At 42.2% G+C, this 19,472-nt stretch overlaps 1 protein-coding gene across 1 annotated transcript in view; it reads left to right on the forward strand.

Moving 5' to 3' along the window:
- The window catches only part of FBXO45 (F-box protein 45), a 20,632-nt gene extending 1,371 nt beyond the window's left edge, over positions 1-19,261 (forward strand). Inside the window, exons 2-3 of the mRNA XM_012936189.2 lie at positions 5,826-6,182; positions 14,173-19,261. Coding sequence (XP_012791643.2) covers positions 5,826-6,182; positions 14,173-14,358 — 543 coding nt within the window. The 3' untranslated portion in view covers positions 14,359-19,261. The remainder of the gene's footprint in view (positions 1-5,825; positions 6,183-14,172) is intronic.
- The last annotated feature ends 211 nt before the right edge of the window (positions 19,262-19,472 follow it).

Genomic DNA, 19,472 nt, shown 5'->3' on the forward strand with positions numbered 1-19,472 from the left:
CACGTATAAGAGAGACGATCAAATCTGACCGGCAATGTGGCAAATGTAAATTATTCAGAACTGAAGGGGGAAACATTTAATGTTAGACTGTTAGACATAAGTTATCTCCCCCCCGCATGTGAAATAGATGTCAACTTATTACTACTATCACAAGATAGGCTTTTAAGCAGAAATATTGCTATCAAATGTGGCAAATAGCAAGTTTCTCTATTAAGTTAAACAGCTTGTTAATGTACTAGGACAGTATTTTTAATTAAGGAATACTAATTGTAGTTTATTTGTTAGAATGCAGAAGATTGCAATTTTGTTTGCTTTCCCTGATAAACATACATACTTGTAGATTTCCTGTTTCATGTCCATTCATTTCCCATCTTTCAAAAGTTAAAGCTTCCTGTTTTAACTTTTTTAAAAAGTAAGATACTTTTGTATTTAGTCTCTTGTAATAGATGTGCCAGGGATTGAACTCAGGTCTCATGCATGAAATGCATGCACTTTACCAGTGAGCCAAATCCTAGGCAGATTCAAGATTTATATAATCGTAGGTGATCATGTGTTCTTGTGAGTCAGCATTTAAAAGAAGTCAACCGATGGGAAACAGAACATCCTCCTTTTACCCAGTTCCCAAGTCATCTATCCAGCTTTTCTCTCTCTCTCTCTTTTTTTTTTGGGTCACACCTGGCAATGCACAGGGGTTACTCCTGGCTCTGCACTCAGAAACTACTCCTGGCAGTGTTCAGGGCACCATATGGGATGCTGGGAATCGAACCCGGGTCAGCAGTGTGCAAGGCAAGCGCCCTATCTGCTGTGCTATCGCTCCAGCTCCCTAGCTTCTCTAGAGGCAACCTGTGTACCTGTTTTTTGCATGTCCTTCCAGAGACTAGGTTTTCTTTTTTTAATAATTTATCTTTCTCCTACATGAGCACTAGGAATAGTAGACTACTGCGAATCACTGTTCACTTTAGTGGGACTTTTCTTTAATATGTTGAAGATGAAAAGTTTAATTCAAAAGGAATCTGATAGTCTAGTAGGAAAGTCCTCATCCCAGCTACAGCAAGGAATGGATTTAACAAATTCATGTCAAACACTGTTCTTAACAGTTGCACAGTTGCTTGCGTACATTAACTCAGTGAAAGGTATGATTTGCAGAATGAGAGGTGGATTGGAGGTTTTAGGTTGGAATAGTGTTAGTATTTGGGTTGAATTTTAAATGTGGGCAGGACCTGAATATTTTAACAAGAGGAAATAATGCAGAACAAATTCAGGACAAGAGGAAATCAAAGGTTTGTACAGTTTACACACACACACACACACACACACACACACGCATACACGTGCACACACACACACACACACACACACACCACCCTTTGAGTGCTGGGGATAAAACCCAGTTATCACTCATGAAAGGCAAGTGCTCTACTGCTATGCTACACATCTGATGCTGTATATATATATATATTTTTTTTTTTTTTTGAAAGAATGAGTGCCGAGGGGCTGGAGCGATAGCACAGTGGGTAGGGCATTTTCCTTGCACGCGGCCAACCTGGGTTCAATTCCCAGCATCCCATATGGTCCCCCGAGCACCGCCAGGAGTGATTCCTAAGTGCAAAGCCAGGAGTAACCTCTGTGCATTATTGGGTGTGACCCAAAAAGCCAAAAAATAAAATAATGAGTGCCGGGTACAATATTCCATTTTGCAGTTGTAGTGAAGGTTGCCAATAGAGAGCTGGTCCTTTGAATGTCAGTAATGGATGGTTTGACCATAGCAGGGCGAGTAGGGAAAGCTTCCTCTAAAGAAGTGAGTGAGGCCTGAAGTATGAATAGACGGAGGGAGAGAGAAAAGTCTTCTAAGCGGGAACCTGATTAGTGTGCAGGGCAGTAGACTGGAGCCAATCGATAGGGAAGTAATTTTGAATTATAAGCAGGAAGAGGTTAGGTGTGGTATGATTGGATTTTAAGAGATATATTTAACGTCAGTGTGGAAATTAGGCTGGAGGGGAACCTGAGAAATATGGGTAGATCCGGCCAGAGCAATAGCATAGCACATGGGTTGTTTGCCTCACACGTGGCCAACCCTGGCTCAATTGCTGGCATCTCATATGGTCCCCTGAGTCCTGCCAGGAGTGAGGCCTGAGCTCAGAGCCAGGAGTAAGTCCTGAGCACTGCCAGGTTTCCTCTCCCCCCACTCAGAAAAAAAAAAAAAGGGAGGTAGAATAATAAGGAAGCAGGAAGAAGAGGAGAGGAGGAGAAAATTGACAGAGATTTAAGAAGTAATGGCTACAGCATTTGGCAATAGGTTTGAAATAAGGGTGACAGTGAGGGTGTACTAAGGATAACTCTTTGGTATCTGATTTATATAATAATCGGGAGGTCCTTGGATTAAATTTTGTAAAGTAAATCTTCAGAGAAGTCAGTTTCGCTAGACTCAACTTAGATGTCTTTTCAGACATCCAAGTATTTCAGGTAGATAGCTACTGTTAGATGCTTAGAGGAAAGGTTAGGGGCTGAAGCAATAATACAGCCAGGATGGTGTTTACGTTTGCCTTGCACAAGGCCAATCTGGGTTCGATCCCCGGCATCCCATGTGGTTCCATATGGCAAAGCAAGTGATTTAACCCATTCTACTATCTCTCTAGCCCCCCATATTCTTTTTTTGGGTCACACTCGGCATTGCGCAGGGGGTTACTCCTGGCTCATGCACTCAGGAATTGCTCCTGGCGGTGCTCGGGGGACCATATGGGATGCTGGGAATCGAACCCGGGTTGGCTGCGTGCAATGCAAATGCCCTACCCACTGTGCTATCACTCCAAGCGCACCCACCCCCCCGCCCCCCATATTCTTATCAGTGCTTGAAAATGTGTTATAAGAACGCAGGGGAAAAGTTAGGAATACTTGAGTCTTACATATAGCCTTACTATGAAAACATGGATCCCATTGCCTTCTCAGATAACCATAATTCTGTTATCAATGTACTTTGTCTAGTTGTTTTTTGTTTTATCTGCTCACCAGCTTGATTTTTTTTTTTCTGCTTTTTGGGTCACACCCAGCGATGCATAAGGGTCACTCCTGGCTCTGCACTCAGGAATTATCCCTGGCAGTGCTCAGGAGACCATATGGGATGCTGGGAATCGAACCCGGGTTGGCCTCGTGCAAGGCAAACGCCCTTACCGCTGTGCTATCACTCCAGCCTCACCAGCTTGATATTTTTATTTGCCCTTTTTTTTTTTTTGTGGAAGCGAACAAGTAGGAGCACTCCTGGTGATAATCAGATCAACACCCAATGCTGGGGCCTAAGACTGCAGGGCTGCCTGGGTCTAGTGGGCTCCCAGCACCATGCCCGCAGTGCTTCGGACTAATGAAACCAGGGTCCTGAGCACTCAGAGCATGCGCCCCTAGCCCCTTCCCCAGCCCCTCCCCTGTGACATCTCCAGGGCTCACCAACAGTTGTTGGTTTATTTCCGTTCAGCTCACCTTTCTGCCATAGGATATAGAGAGGGAAAATACTATTTAAGATATAATAATGTTAAAAGCTTATAAAACTAAGGAAAAATGCAAAATGAAAATAAGTTGCTACTCTTTGATCATAATATGCTAGTCTAGAACCGATGATTCTTTAGACGTCTCTGAAACAAGCATTGTTTTGTTTCTGCTTTTCCCAGTGCATGCTCACTGCCTCTGAGCCGATCCCCAGACCTCTGTTTTGTTTTAATCTCTGCTTTTTAGCGTACTACAATGAAACAGTGAGGTACTAGCTAGGAATAAATGAGCACTGGGTAAAGGGACTGGATTTTGGACCTCTCCTTGGGGCTGTTGCATTGACTGTATACAATTAAATCACTTTAGGGTTAGACTTGGGAATCTTCAAGGTCCTTGATGTTAAATTCTGGTTCTGGAGTTTGATTTCTCTAGTTAACTGAAACAGTAGGACTCAGCCTGCACTACTTTTGAATAATGTAAAGAAGGGATTAAGCAAACCCCAAAATTTGACTGTGGCATAAGAAATTGTTGCTTGCTCACAGGAGCAATTTTTATACTGTCAATAAATATTTGGGGAGTTTGAATAACTGAAATTACTAAAGGTCAACAGTCTCTCCTATCAGTGGTTGCTGTTGGAGTGGTCGGGTTTCGATGCTGTCTAGGGTGTTATTTGATTTCGTAAAATGGCAGTGGTGATGTCTGAGTGTGTGAGTAATACCTAGCAAGGAGGCCAGTGTAAGGTTGTTTAAGGTTATTACAGGTTTTAAAATAAACTCTAAAGTTTATGACTAAGTTCTCTGTTTTATTTAAAATGCTGTTCTTCCCTGGTGACAGCATTGCCATCATGAAATTGCACGTCTCGCTTTTTTCATACAAAAATGCCTAATGTAGGGACGGAGAGATAGTACCCGAGTCAAGGTGCTTGTTTGGTAAGCAGCTGAGCCGAGTTTGAACCTTGGCACTGCTTATGGTCCCCTGAGCATCACCAGGAGATGCCCTGGAGCTTGAGGTGTGCCCCCCCCCAGAAAAAAAAAATAGCTCTTATGTAAATAGGAACAGAGAAGATAGTTTAATGAACTTCCTTATATCCATCACTGAGCTTCAGTGATTCATGCTTCAGATTTCAAAACAATTCCCAGATGTCATTGTAATCCATGAATATTTCAGTATTATCTCTGAACTATAAGGGTTTTATTTGTTTATGGGTCTTACTCAGCTGTGCTCAGGGGGTGTTCCTGGCAGTGCCCAGGGGGCCGCATATGGATTGAACCCAGGCCTTCTGTGTGCAAAGTACTCACTGCAGACCATTGATCCGTCTCTGGCTCCTGAAATGTAAGGGTTCATTTTGGATGTTTGAGGAGGTCTATTTGGAGAAATTATACTGTGGTTTAGAATTGTGTTCAATATTAAATACATCAGCATTTTCCTCTCCCTCCCTCCCTTCTCCCCTTCTCCCTCCCCTCCTCCCTCCCCTTCTCCCTGCCCTTCTCCCTCCCCTTCTCCCTCTCCCTGCTGCCTCTCCCCCCTTTCTTCTCTTCCCTCCTCTCCCCCAGATCTCATGCATGTGAAGCACTGAGCCACATCCCCCAGGAAGCATTTTTAGTATTAATTTATTATGTCAGCATCCAATCCTGAAACTTTAGTCTTTTTTTAATTTAAAGAAATTTATTTATATTTATTTATTTATTTATGCTTTTTGGGTCACACTTGGCGATGCACAGGGGTTACTCCTGGCTCTGCACTCAGGAATCACCCCTGGCGGTGCTCAGGAGACCATATGGGATGCTGGGTTGACTGCATGCAAGCCAAGCGCCCTACCCTCTGTGCTATTGCTCCAGCCCCCTAGTCTTTTTTTTTCTTTTTTTAAAGAATACAGACTGGGGGCTGGAGCGATAGCACAGCGGGTAGGGCGTTTGCCTTGCGTTTGGCTGACCCGGGTTTGCTTCCCAGCATCCCATATGGTCTCCTGAGCACCGCCAGGAGTAATTCCTGAGTGCAGAGCCAGGAGTAACCCCTGAGCATCTTCAGGTATGACCCAAAAAGCAAAAAAAAAAAAAAAGTACGGGCTGTACTATTTAAAAATCCATAACTTGACTGTTTGAAAACACAAAGCCCAGAGTTTGTGTACTTTATGTGATTCCCTTCCCCCTCCCTTTTTGAGGCATGCCAGTGGTGCTGAGGGGTTACTTCTGGCTCTGCACTCAGGAATTACTCCTCATGGTGCTCAGAGTACCATAGGGGATGCCGGGATCAAATCCGGGTCAGCCATGTGCACGGCAAATACCTTACCCTGCCGTACTATCACTCTGGCCCGTTTGTACTCTAAAATTTGCTTTTTGTCTTGTCAGGTACGCGCTTTCCAACATGCCTTTAGCACTAATGACTGCTCCAGGAATGTCTACATTAAGAAGAACGGCTTTACTTTACATCGAAACCCCATCGCTCAGAGCACTGATGGTGCAAGGACCAAGATTGGTTTCAGTGAGGGCCGCCATGCTTGGGAAGTGTGGTGGGAGGGCCCTCTGGGTACTGTGGCCGTGATTGGAATTGCCACAAAGCGGGCCCCCATGCAGTGTCAAGGTTATGTGGCATTGCTGGGCAGCGATGACCAGAGTTGGGGCTGGAATCTGGTGGACAATAATCTACTACATAATGGAGAAGTCAATGGAAGTTTTCCACAGTGTAACAATGCACCAAAATATCAGGTGAGAAGTGGTATTTTTATATTGCACATTTTATATTACAAGAAAAATTGTTTTTTAATTTGAGGAGAGTGTAAATGATCCATGCTGCTCTGATGTTAGTCTTTGATGTCCCAGTATTTGTTTTCTAATACATCTCTACTGTAGGGCTTGTAAAATTTTTTCTGTATAGGGCCACATAATAATCATTATTTATGTTTATTTTTTAAATTTTTTACGATCACACCTGGTGATGCTCAGGGGTTACTCCTGGCTCTGCACTCAGGAATGACTCCTGGCACGGTGCTGGGGGACCATATGGGATGCCAGGGATCAAACCCAGGTTGGCTGAATGCAAGGCAAATCCGCTAATCTATACTATCACTCTGGCCCCCATAGTAGACACTTTAAATTTTGTGGTGTGTAAAGTCTGTGTCACAACTACTCGGCTGTGGTGTTAGAGCACAAAAATAGCCATAGACAGTATGTAAGTGGATGGGTGAAGTTATGTCTCAGTAAGACCTCAGATTCTGACCAGGGACCATCGGTTCTCATCTTCTAAATCAGATGTTGCCATACCTCATGGGCCTGCTCTGGTCTGTCTCCCGCTTCAGAAAAAAAATGCATTCAGCACAGTGTTGGAAATCTTTAAGCAAACAAACGGAAAGCACCCCCACCCGCACCTTGGACCTGAGGCTACTGCCGCCCCCCAGAGTTGTAGACCCTCAGCCACAGCCAGTATTGCCCGCCGAGGGGCTCCCTGCTCTAGAGTTTCTCTGTTCTTAGACACCTCACTCACAGATGCCCCCCTGTGCGTGTTCACACATACTCCGCCAGCGTCTGCTCCTTACAGTCTCCAGATTCAAAGCCTCTGGGTGTGCCAGAGGATTTTTATAAATACAGGTGAATTGAAGCAAATGACTGCATTTGTTTATCCTTTTTTTTTATCTTTGATATAAGCCATACTTGTTTTATGGGCTAAATTTATAAGTGTATTTGTAAAATTTTCAATTATTATTCAATTATTGTAGATTCAGCCATCTAAAAGGCAATAATAATTTGATAAGAAATTGGAAATTTTAGGGGCCAGAATGATAGCATAATGGGTAAAGTGCTTGCCTGTTTTCTTTCCCCCTAGTTTTTGGGCACACCTGGTGATGCCCAGGGTTAAGTAATCTTTTCTGGCGATGCTAAGGGGGACCATATGGAATGATGGGGATTGAACCCAGTTGGCTGCATGCAAGGCAGATAACACTACCTGTTGTGCTATTTCTCCAGCCCCTAAGGTGCTTGCCTTGCATGGAGCTGGCTTGAGTTTGTTCTCTGGTGCCCCATATGTCCCCATAACCCTCAAGGAGTGAGCCCTGAGCACTGCTGGGTGTGGCCAGAAACAAAAAAAATGAAAATTTGAATAGATTACATATTTCAGAAACATGTGGCTATTGAGCTCTAGCCTCAATAATGACTCCAGGTCATGGAAGTGCTAAAGTAGAAGGGCCAAAATCACATCCCAAGTCAGCCAGAGTAGTACAGCAGGAGGGCGCTTGCCCTGTGTGTGGCTGACCTGGGTTCGATCCCTGTCATCCCACATAGTCCTCTGAGCACCTCCAGGAGTGATCCCTGAGTGCAAAATTCTATTTACTGAAGTTAAGATTTCTGGAAATATTTTCTTTCTTTTGGATTTTGGGCCACACCCACTGTGCTCAGGAATTGCTCCTGGCTCTGCTTAGAGATCACTACTGGCAGGTTCAGGGGACCATATAGGGTTCTGGGGGATCGAATCTGGGTCGACTGTGAGTAAGGCAAATGCCCTACCTGCTATACTGCGCTCTGACCCAGTATTTTCTTTTCTTTTTTTTTTTTTTTTTTTTGCTTTTTGGGTCACACCCAGCGATGCTCAGGGGTTACTCCTGGCTTTGCACTCAGGAATTACTCCTGGCGGTGCTTGGGGGACCATATGGGATGCCGAGGATCGAACCCGGGTCGGCCGCGTGCAAGGCAAACGCCCTACCCGCTGTGCTATCGCTCCGGCCCCTCAGTATTTTCTTTTGATGGACTCTATTCTTCACGATCCTGTAAGGCTCAGTGAATACCCTATGAGATAAGGGTCTGTGATTGACTTTGTGAAGACTTGGTAGATATTCAGTGTCTTCTAATCTTGTGGGTCTATATTTTTTTTAAATTTTTTGAAAAATATTATTATAACATGTTTACAGTAGTGACAAGATTTAATGGTTAAATGCAGTTACGGTACCTCAATAAAGTCCCTAAGCCTCTGTCAGTGACCCCAGGCTTGCTGTAGTCCATCTCCCCATTTCCTTCCACACACACCTCCCAGGCCCCCCAGTCATCTTAGTTTTGTAATTTGAAGACCAAGAGCCCGTCATCCTTGCTCAACACCCTGCACTCCCTTGTCTCTCCTATGTGAGATGAGCGAGGCCATCTGCTAGTTACCCTCTCCCACTTGTAAGGCATTGCTTTACCTGTCTTGTTCCATCCAAGTTGCATTGAGCTGTGTAGTATTCCATCATGTATACATACTTTTCATCCATTGTTCTGTCTTTGGAAATCTGGCTTTCCAGATCTTAGCAATTGTTCTACGTGCTGCAATGAACATGGCTGTGCTATGTTAAAAAAAAAAAAAATCATGTTTGTTTTTTAATTGATCTTTGTGTGTGTGGGTAGGTGCCAAGAAGTGGAATCACTGAGTCATATGACAATTCTGTTTATGCTTTTTTTTTTTTTTTTTTTTTTTTTTTGCTTTTTGGGTCACACCCAGCGATGCACACGGGTTACTCCTAGCTCTGCACTCAGGAATTACTCCTGGCGGTGGCGGTGCTGGGGGACCAAATGGGATGCTGGCAGTCGAACCCGGGTTGGCCTAGTGCAAGGCAAACTCCCTACCTGCTGTGCTATCACTCCAGCCCCAATTCTGTTTATTCTTAACCTTTTTTCATAGAGGAGGAACTGAACATCACTCCCACCAATAGTGAGTAAGGGTTCCTTTACCACCACAGCTCTTCCAGCACTAGTGGTTTCATCATCTTACTGGTGTTATTCTCAGGCGGTAGGTGTGAAAATCTCTGTTATTTTGACTTGCACTTCCCTAATGATGATGACGATGAGCACTTATTCCCAGGCTTACTCTCTGCTGTGTGTCCTTTCCAGGGAAGTGTCGGTTCACTTCTGCTCCCTGTTTTTTAATGGGGCCATTAGATTTTTGTTATTTGGAGCTTTTAAGAGTGCTTTATGTATCTTGTGTATTAAACCATTCCCTGATGTGTGGTGTGCTAATATTTTCTCCCATTCAGTAGAGTGTCATTTTATTTTAGCCTGAGTTTCTTTTGGCGATGTGCAAACTTATTTAGTGTGGTCGCATTTGCTTGTTTTGATTTTCTTTATTGGGAGAATGAAGTTATTGATGACACTTAAGATCCATAATCTGAGGGTTCAGTCTGTATTTTTCTCCATGTATTTTATGGACTCTGGATTTATCTCAGGGTCTTTAATCCTTTTTTTTTTTTCTTTTTGGGTCACACCTGGCAGTGCACAGGGGTTACTCCTGGCTTTGCACTCAGGATTTACTCCTGGCGTCCTCAGAGGACCATATGGGATGCTGGGAATCGAACCCGGGTCGGCCGCATGCAAGGCAAACACCCTACCCGCTGTGCTATTGCTCCAGCCCCTCTTTAATCCATTTTGAGTTAACTTTTGTATATGGTATGAAATAACTGGTCCAGTTAAAAAAAATTTTTTTTTTTGCATGTGGCTATCCAGTTTTCCCAGCAGCATTTCTTTGAAGAGCCCTTCCCTGCTCCTACTTACATACAGTTTGTTTCTTATACATTAACACCTACAAATCTGAGGATTTGTCTGAGGTTGTCCGTTCCATTGATCTGAGGATCTGTCTTTGTTACAGTACCACGGGGCTTCAATTACTACAGCTTTTTTGTGTGTGTGTGTGTGCTTTTTGGGTCACACCTGGCAATGCACAGGGCTTACTCCTGTCTTTGCACTCAGGAATCACTCCTGGCGGTGCTTGGGGGACCATATGTGATGCTGGGAATCGAACCCCAGTTGGCCGAGTGCAAGGCAAATGCCCTACCTGCTGTGCTATCGCTCCAGCCTCCAAAGTACTACAGCTTTATAGTACAATTTTTTTGTTGTACTATAAAAAGGACTTTTATAGTACAATTTAAGGTGAGGAAATGCAGTCCCTTCATTCTTTATTAAAATAGCTTTATTTTTTATAAAACATACTCTGATTTCAATCTTTAAAAATTGTATTCACAACATATGGCCTCTGTTGATGAATTTTCTGTATGTGCTTGAAAAGCATGTATGTTCTGTTGTTGGACTGTTCTATAAATGACAGGTGAAGTTGATTGATATTATCCGATTCTTTCATGTCTGTACTTTCCTCCTCTACCTTTCTATTACCTGAGAGGAGAGTTAAAATCTTAAAATATACGTTTGCTACTTTATTTCTTCTTTTGTGTTCATTTTTGCTTAATGTGTTTCGGAGTTCTGTTATTAGGTAAATAACATAATTGTTGTATCTTCCTGTTCTGATAAACTCATCACCATGAAATGACCTTTTTTTTTTTTTTTAAGAGTTTTATTTTATTGAATCACCATGTGGAAAATTACAATGCTTTCAGGCTTAAGTCTCAGTTATACAATGCTGAAACAACCATCCCTTCACCAGTGCCCATATCCCACCACCCAAAAAAAGAAAAAAAAAAAAACACAGTACACCTCCCATCCTCCGCCCCGCGCCCCCCCCCCCCTTTGTAACTGATAAATTTCACTTTACTTTCTATTTACTTTGGTTACATTCAATATTTCAGCACAAACCTCACTATTATTGTTAGGAGTACCCCACTAGAGTCAGACCTGTTGTGAAGAGATATGAGGTCTTGGATTTCTGTGCTTTAGCAACTAAGTCCAGGGAGATTTCTTCCAGATATTGGATCATTGCAAGCTTGTAAACCCCATCAGTGGTTGTCATAATATGGTGGTCACCACGCCCTTTACCCCTGGCAAGGAAGAGGCGAGAGAGAGAGAAATACCTTTCCCCTCCTGGGTGGGCATGAGGCCGCGGCTTAGTTCTCAGTCTGGAGACATTCTGCGAGGAGCTGCCCATGCCGAAAAATTTAGCTGGCGTCTGGAGTCATTTTTGTGCAGCTGCAGAGAGGTTGCACACACGTGTGGCCCCCCTCGGGATCACATCCTGGCGGCAGGTGGGGCCGGTGCCACCCACCTTCCCAAGAGCACCCTCTCGTCCTATTGCTGCCATCACCATGAAATGACCTTTGACTTGAGCCATTCAGTATCATGAAATGACATTAGACCCCAAATCTATTTTTTCTTATACTGATCACAACCATTCAGCTTACTTACACTACTATTTTGAGGTAGCTCCCCTGGGCGCGCTCTGGAATGAATAGGGTGTGGTAGTAGCCTCAGAAGAGAAGCTATACAAGGGAAGTTGGGGAACCCCTGATGTCACTCCATTTGGAGTTAGTGTCTGTTGATGGCTCCTCCCCTGCCCCCATGTGACTTTCACATGTGACTTTCAAAGTTTTTTAAAAAATTGAATCACGTGAATTACAGAGTCACAGAGTTATCCATTATTGAGATTTTGGCCTGCAATGTTTGAGTGTCACTTTCTGGTTTCTTTTCATATCCCAGGGCGGCATGCAAGGCAAGCGCCAAGCCTGGCCTTCCCTGCTGTTCTTTTCTCCAGCCCCCACAGTAATGTTTTTTAATTGAAAAGTTGGACTTTCAGGGCCGGAGAGAGCTTATGTGCATGCTGTATGTGCAGAAGACCTGGGTTCAAGCACAGAGCACTACCAAGAGTGATCCCTGAATGCAGAGCCAGGAGTAATCCCTTAGCAATAACTCAGCATTAGCTGGATGTGACTTAAAAAAAAAAAAAATTGGGGCCTGAGAGACAGTCGTAAGATTAAGGCATTTGCCTTAAACACAGCCAACCCAGTTTGATCCTGGCGCTACATGTGGTCCCTGAGCACTGCCAGGAGTGATCCCTGAGCATAGTCAGGAACACATTCCAAGACCTGCAGGATATGGCCCCAAAACCCATAATAAAAACAGAAGTGGGCGCTGTGGGCTGAAGATGTGGTTCGGTGGTAAACAGTTGCCTTATATGTGTGAGGCTCTGGGTCTGATTCCTGAGCACCAAGCTGGGAGTAACCCCCTACCGCTCCTGGCAGTGGCTCTAAAATGAAAGCAAAAAGAAATTTGAAATTTTTGACATTGTAAGTAATATGTAATACTAATGATTTCTTAAGAAACTGCTTTTTTGGGGGGTGGGAGTGATAGTATAGTAGGTAGGGTGCTTGCCTTGTACCTGACTACCTACCTGGGTTAGATCCCTGGCACCCCATGTAGTTTCTTGAGCCCACCAGAATGATCCTTGAGCTCAGAGCCAGGATTGGATGTAACCCTGAGCACTGCCACGTGTGATCCAAAAGCAAAAAGGAAACTGCTTTTCCCTGAAGGATGTAGTTGCTTTTCTTGTTCTAGTAGGCAGGTGACTTCCCTAGACTTAACTGCCTCCTAGTTTATTAGTCTAAACTATCTTCCCCTGTAGTATATTACAGCTGACATCTGACATCTTTTTAAAAATTTTATTTTTAATTTTTTTACTGAATCACTGTGAGGTAGACCCTTACAAAGCTGTTTATGATTAGATTTCCCCAACACCCATCCCTCCACCAGTGTGCTCCACCCTCCACCCTATGGCTGCCATCTTTGTTCAGGTTTGGCATTTGTTTGGTTTTGGGTCACACTAGCCGTGCTCGGCTGGGCCCGGACAACCGTGCAGTGTGGGAATCGGGCTGGAGTTTTCAATGCGGATCATGCTCCCATGGAGCATGTGGCCTGTCCCTTCATTCTTGGCTTTTGTTGTTTCAGCCTTTTGTTACTGTTCTTTTTTCAACCTGTACCCTGGGAGTCTCTTCTGTGTCTCTAATATGATGGCCATGCAAGTTTAATTTCAGATTTGAGGGCTTGTCTACCCCTGTAGTCCCGTTGCTTCTGGAGTTCCATCTCTAAGTTTCCAGTTGCTTTGCCCTCTCCGGAGTTTGTCCAGCAAGGCTCTGCTTTCTGCTCCCTTTACTGTATGCATGCTGGTGTTCAGTGGAAGGTAGAGCTGAGTCTCACATTTTTCAGGGAATGCTTATATGTGATTAAATTTCATCCTGTGTAAAATGGGGACAACTTCTAGGATTGATGTGAGGATTAACTGAGATTATATAAATAAAGCACAAGCCTGGGCCGGGGGTGTAGCTCAGGGTAGACAGATGCTCACATTCACGAACGTGACCTCGTGAGGGTCTCAGCTCGGTATCTGGGACCAGACAAAGTAGCACAAGGCAAATAACAAATAGAGCATTAACTTTCTGTTTCTAAATTTTGTTGTCCCTAGTTGTTAGCTGGTAGCAGTAATGATTTGGGGATTCTTAAATCCATGAAACAATGGACAATGGGTGGGGTAATTTGTGAGTTGGGCAAGGGAGAAAACAGGTAGTTGGTGGCATTTGTGAAGGAAAAGAATACTAGTAAGGACTGTCATAATTAGAAAGCGTTGTGGTTTTTGCTGCAAATGTCATGACTTTCTGCCTCCACTTACTTAGTTACAACAACCCTGAGCGCAGAGCCAGGAGTAAACCCTGATCACAGTTGGATATGACCTGAAAACTAACAAATAGGGGACTATGTGAGAGGAATATTAAAACTTTAAAGTTACATGTGGATTCTATGTAGGTCTTAAGTTTAAAAAAAATAAAATAAGCCATTTGTGGTGAGGTTAATGTATAGTTGTTTTTCTGGATGTTTCTCCCTGATCAGAAAACTTCTGACTTCTCTAGAATAACTTTTAGGATATACGTTCTTAATAATATTTTCAGCTTGATCATTTATATCGTATTTCTTCTAGCTATGCCCTTGATAGGTTTTCTTCTAACCTTCTTTTGATGTTTGTTTACAGATAGGAGAAAGAATTCGAGTCATCTTGGACATGGAAGATAAGACTTTAGCTTTTGAACGTGGATATGAGTTCCTGGGGGTGGCCTTTAGAGGACTTCCAAAGGCCTGCTTATACCCAGCAGTGTCTGCTGTATACGGCAACACAGAAGTGACTCTGGTGTATCTTGGAAAACCTTTGGATGGATGACAGTGGCTTTTTTGGGACAAAAGACAAAGTGGAGGAGATAATGCTTCTGGAAAACAGAATCATGAAGTGACAGTGTCATACATGCATGCCCAAGAAACATCCTGAAAAACACATGAAATTGTTAACTGGAGAAGCAACTCTACAGCAGAGATTATCTTAGCGTTTCTTCTTTCTACTGGGCCAGAAAAATCCTCAGGGTTGCAGTTGGTTGAGTGGGCAGTTGACATACGCATGTTGCAACAGATTTTGTCTCCAAGTTAGCAGTGTGTTATTTCCAACTTTTAAGGTGAGGTTTTAGAGAGCTATAAAGAGGTAAGATAAGGAAGTAGCAAGGCTTTTAAGTAGTGTGTTTGTGAAGAAAGACTGATCCTGTTTCACAACTGCCTGTTTTTTCTCCAGACCCTTTCCCCAGCCAGCTTGACTAAAGTATGAAACTGGTTGGGTTTTATTTAATATTTTTAACATATTGAGAAGCATGGTCTGCCTGGACTGCACTTCTCTAAGAGTGAGATGTAAAATTGTGCAGCTATTTTAAAAGTTGTATATATATTATGTGTGTAAAAAAACTGTTTTAAAAAAAAGGGACAGAGGGGTTGCTTTGTTCTAGTTCAATTTCTTAAAATCACTACATGGTACAAAAAATTAGAGTAACATTTAAGGACAATTGGATAACTAATGAAGAGGATTTTCAGAACAGATTGTTATATTGGCTCTTTTTGTATTGTGTTTGACTTATAGTTCCCATAACTGTTGCAAATCTGAATTTTTCTTTTAACTTCCAAAATTATTTGAAAGATCCCTCAATATCCTGGCTAAGATTGAGGGAAGACAAATTTATTTCTAATCATATACATAGCTGGTAATAGTAATAGCAGTAATAATGTAAATCTTGTATCTGGATTTTTTTTTTTGGTATTTTTGGCTTTTGAGAAAGTTTTCTGACAACATTAAAGTTTACTCGCCTAGGCCTCAAATATGGAAACTGTTAGTCACAGACCTTAGGGAAAGAATTGATAACAGTCCTTTTATTTTTAACTTTATAATGCTGTAGATATTATATATTTTTTAATTTCATATTGTTTACATCATGCAACAATCTAAGCCTCAAACTCTTCATTGGGATAATAAAATGTTTACTGACTTCAAGAAACATGCCAGCCTGAACCTAGGTTAAAAAATGTTCTTAATCTCATTATAGATAATTGCCCCCATGGGACTTGATATAAAACACCTTATGTGAGAATTTCAGGCTGGCTGTATTTTGAAGGCTTCTTTTTAGAAGAGCCTAACATTAATTCCTCTTCTGAAATTTTGACTAATAAATCTTGATTTCACTAATAACTCTCTAAAATCATCCAGCATACATGAATTACGATTTTCTTTTGTTAGAAGAGAAGCAAACTCTTTCTGTATGAAAGTATAAATTGTATGGTTTCAGATACAACTTTGTGATGATAATAGGCTAAGGCAAGTGGAATCTTTGTACTTTTTAGGTTGTTGCTCTGTGTATATTTTGTTTTAAATGTAATAAAATTAGGGACAACAAGCAGCTGGCTGGGATTTGGGGGTTGCTCCTCAAGAGTTAAGACTATCACTACTCCTGTGAGGCAGGGGATTTCAGTCATGAACAATGATTTATTTTTGCCACCTAAAACGTTTACAAGTATTTATATTTGGTATGTTCCTTAAAGGTAAACCTTGTTAAAGATCTTTTTTGATACTCATGTCAAAAAGATAATCTTCTAGAAAATCATGTTTAATAATATAAGGTGAGATTTTGTGTTAAATGTTTTGGAGACTGTAGCAACAGAAAAAATACATAGATATATTTTTTGGAGGGGTGTAGAACAACTCGGGAGGTTAAAAATTAATTAAAGATTAACAGAGAGGTTGTTCAGGGCCTAAGTCACTTGCTTTGCTTACAGTTGACTCCGGTACCATACCTGACACCACATGGACCCCTGAGCACTGCAGATTGTGGCCAAAGCTCCCTCCGCTGCCCCTCCCCCCAAAATAAATTAAAGAAGAACTTGGCCCAGAGAGATGCTGAATGGGCTGGAGTATGTGCTTTTCGTGCAGGAGGCTGCCCGAGCACAGAGCTGGCAGTAGCCCCTGAGCCCTGCTGGGTGTGTCCTTCCCCCCCCCCCCAAAAAAAAAAAACCAACCCTGATTCAAGATAAAGATTGAGCTAATTATAAAAATCATAAAGTCCTTTAAGTACTTGTTTGTGTTCAGGTTGTGATATGGCCAATTCCTGAATTTCAGTCATTTTTCTGAGCTAGTTACATACAGTTTTTGTTTTGTCTTACCAGTAAACATTTGTCATAGTTTTAAAGGTGCTGAATGGTGAACTGAAACACATGGTTATTACATATTGAACCTAGAATCAAATAATTGCCTAAGTATCTAATAACAAGCTCTACTTAAGTAGTTAAATTTCCTATTATCTCATCTGCAAATTGTGTGAAATGGAGGTTCATGTTTTCACATGAGCATCGGGGGAATAAAAAGCCTCTACTCACCTGATGAATTTGTTACTGGAATCAAATGGCTAAAGTTTTTCAAGGACATAGAATTTCTTCTTCATGGGTGCTGAGAGCAGTTACGTACAAGACAGTTGCACCTGAGTTTGAGTATACGTCATCCAAGCAGTGCTTCTCAGCCTCAGTTGTACTTTGGAGTAACGTGTGTTGAGAAAGATTGATGCTTGGGTTTCCTATCCTACAATCAAGGTGGTGTGGGTTATGACAGGAAACAGAGAATTCAAAGGGATAAAAATTTCCCAGTGTTTTTCATAGGCTTCATGGGCTGAGAACCACTGATTAACATTCGCCCTAAATTTTCTCATCTGCAAAACATTAGAAAATATATGTTTTTTTAATTCTCGCTCCCTTTTTTACTACCTCACAATGATATTAAAATTAAAGAAAATAAAATGAGAAAGTGCTTGTGCTGTGGATTTAAAAAGTGCTACTGAGAGACAGGGTAGTAGGATATATTATATTTCAATTGAAATTATGGTGAGGAAAAAGTGTATCATTGAATTTGCTTTATTAGCTTGGGACACTGGGAGCATTCTGATTAACAAGCATGCAGATGTTTAAGCAAACATTACTATTGGTCATACACATACATACTACAGTCTTCTGTTATACTTGAGGTAGTCTGTTTTAATTATCTGATTTTACATAGGAAAGAAATATTAAGGCTTAAAATCTGTATCGTCAGTGGCTCATAGTTCATTAAAACTTTTCATACAAAGAATTCTGTAGTTAATATATCATTTTATGGTTGCTATTTTCTTCGCACTTTTACTGCTAAGCCATTGACGTTGTCCTCTTCATTCTTACTTCTGTAAATCAAGATTGAGATTTGATAAAGCTCCAGGCTAGAGATACCTGCTGAGCTGTGGGGGCACACCTTGCATGTGTGAGGCCCTAGGTTGGATCCCTGGCACCAAGAAAGAAAACCTAGATTTCATACAGCACTTAAACCAAGTCGGTTTTCCCAATTGAGTTTTTAAAGACATTCTCAATGACTTGTCTTTTAGATATACTTTATTCTTGGACAGTTTCAAACATAACAAGAGACCTAAACCAGATAGTAGTCTTAGAATACTTTTCAATTTAGGTCCCCAGATTATGTTTTTTTCATATACACCAGAGGTTCCTATATTTGTCTATGAAGGGCCAGAGAGATAGTCCAATAGGTAGGGCGTGTCCCTTGCACATGGCTGACCCGTGTTCCATCCCAGGCATCCCACATCATCTCCTGAGCACCATCAGAGTGATCCCTGAGTGACAGACAATAGGAGTATGCCAGGAGTGACCCCAAAGCCAAACAAAAAATCTTATTTGACCTATCACCCTATTTTTAGAAAAAAATCAGCACCCCCGCCCCCCTCCAAAATGTGCCTTCCTGAACAGGGTAAATAGAAAACGCCCTCTCCCTCCAGGTGGCCCAAGGCTGTTCCTACCTGACCCCACAGCATTCCAGCAACCTGGGGGTGTAGGAAGGGGTGGTATCTGCTTTAGGAAACACTAATACAAACTATAATACTTTCTGACCATTTAAAATTTGTCAGAGTCTAAAGGGATAAAAGTGTAAGGAGGTGGAAAGATTAACGTTGAGAAACTACTTTCCAGAAACAAGACTACTTTGTGGCCAGAGTAGGCAAAAGCGCTTACTGACCCTGTTCAATACTCAGCACCTCCCACTCCCCGAGACCCTCGCCAGGAGTGATCCCCAAGTCCAGAGCCAGGAGTAAGCCCTAAGCACCACCGATGTAGCCCAAAACCCAAGAGGAAAAGAAATGAAGACCACCTTGAAAGCTTTCTGGAGAGCGCACTGCGTGCTCAGGCAGTGCTCTCCTCAAAGCATTCCCGTTTCTCTAGCCAAACAGATTCTCTCCTTCCTTGAGGTGTCCGATTTTTATATTTTGTCTTTGTTTAATATACTGTCTTTACACCTGTATATACTTATTTGTTGGTGTCTTACCTTCTCTAAAACATCTTAGGCCAGGATCTCTGAGGAACTTGTCTTTATGTCTCCCACATCTAAGACAGTTCCTTGCACACTTGCTGAAAAGAAAAGAGAACTAGCTAGGCAGACTAGAGCTCTGAAGTTACAGACCAATACCAAAAAACGAGAGGTGAGGAAGAGGTCCTTCCGAATCCTGCCGAGAGAAGCAGGAAGGAAAGGGATGCACATCCGAGGCTAGCAAGAAGAAACGATGACTGTGAATGTACTTTAGCCATTCCCCTTTATTAAATAAACCGCTAAACTGATTCTTAGTTCTTGGTATAGATTTCATATTTGTTTAGAATTAAAATTAGAGTCTGTATTTTAATTTTTTGAAATTCTGTTGTTTTGCTTTAGTTTCTTAATAAAAAGTTAAAACGTATTAACCAACTGTGATTTCTTACGTTTAAAAGAAGGACTTTTAGAAATATATTGGTCATGGGCCGGAGTGATAGTACAGCGGGTAGGGCGTTTGCCTTGCATGCAGCCAACTCAGGTTGGATCCCTGGCGTCCCGTATGGTCCCCTGAGCACCGTCAGGAGTAATTGCTGAGTACAGAGCAAGGAGCAATGCCTGAGCGTCACTGGGTGTGA

The sequence above is a fragment of the Sorex araneus genome, chromosome 2, assembly GCF_027595985.1.
Source record: "Sorex araneus isolate mSorAra2 chromosome 2, mSorAra2.pri, whole genome shotgun sequence".
NCBI classification, from domain to species: Eukaryota; Metazoa; Chordata; class Mammalia; order Eulipotyphla; family Soricidae; genus Sorex; species Sorex araneus.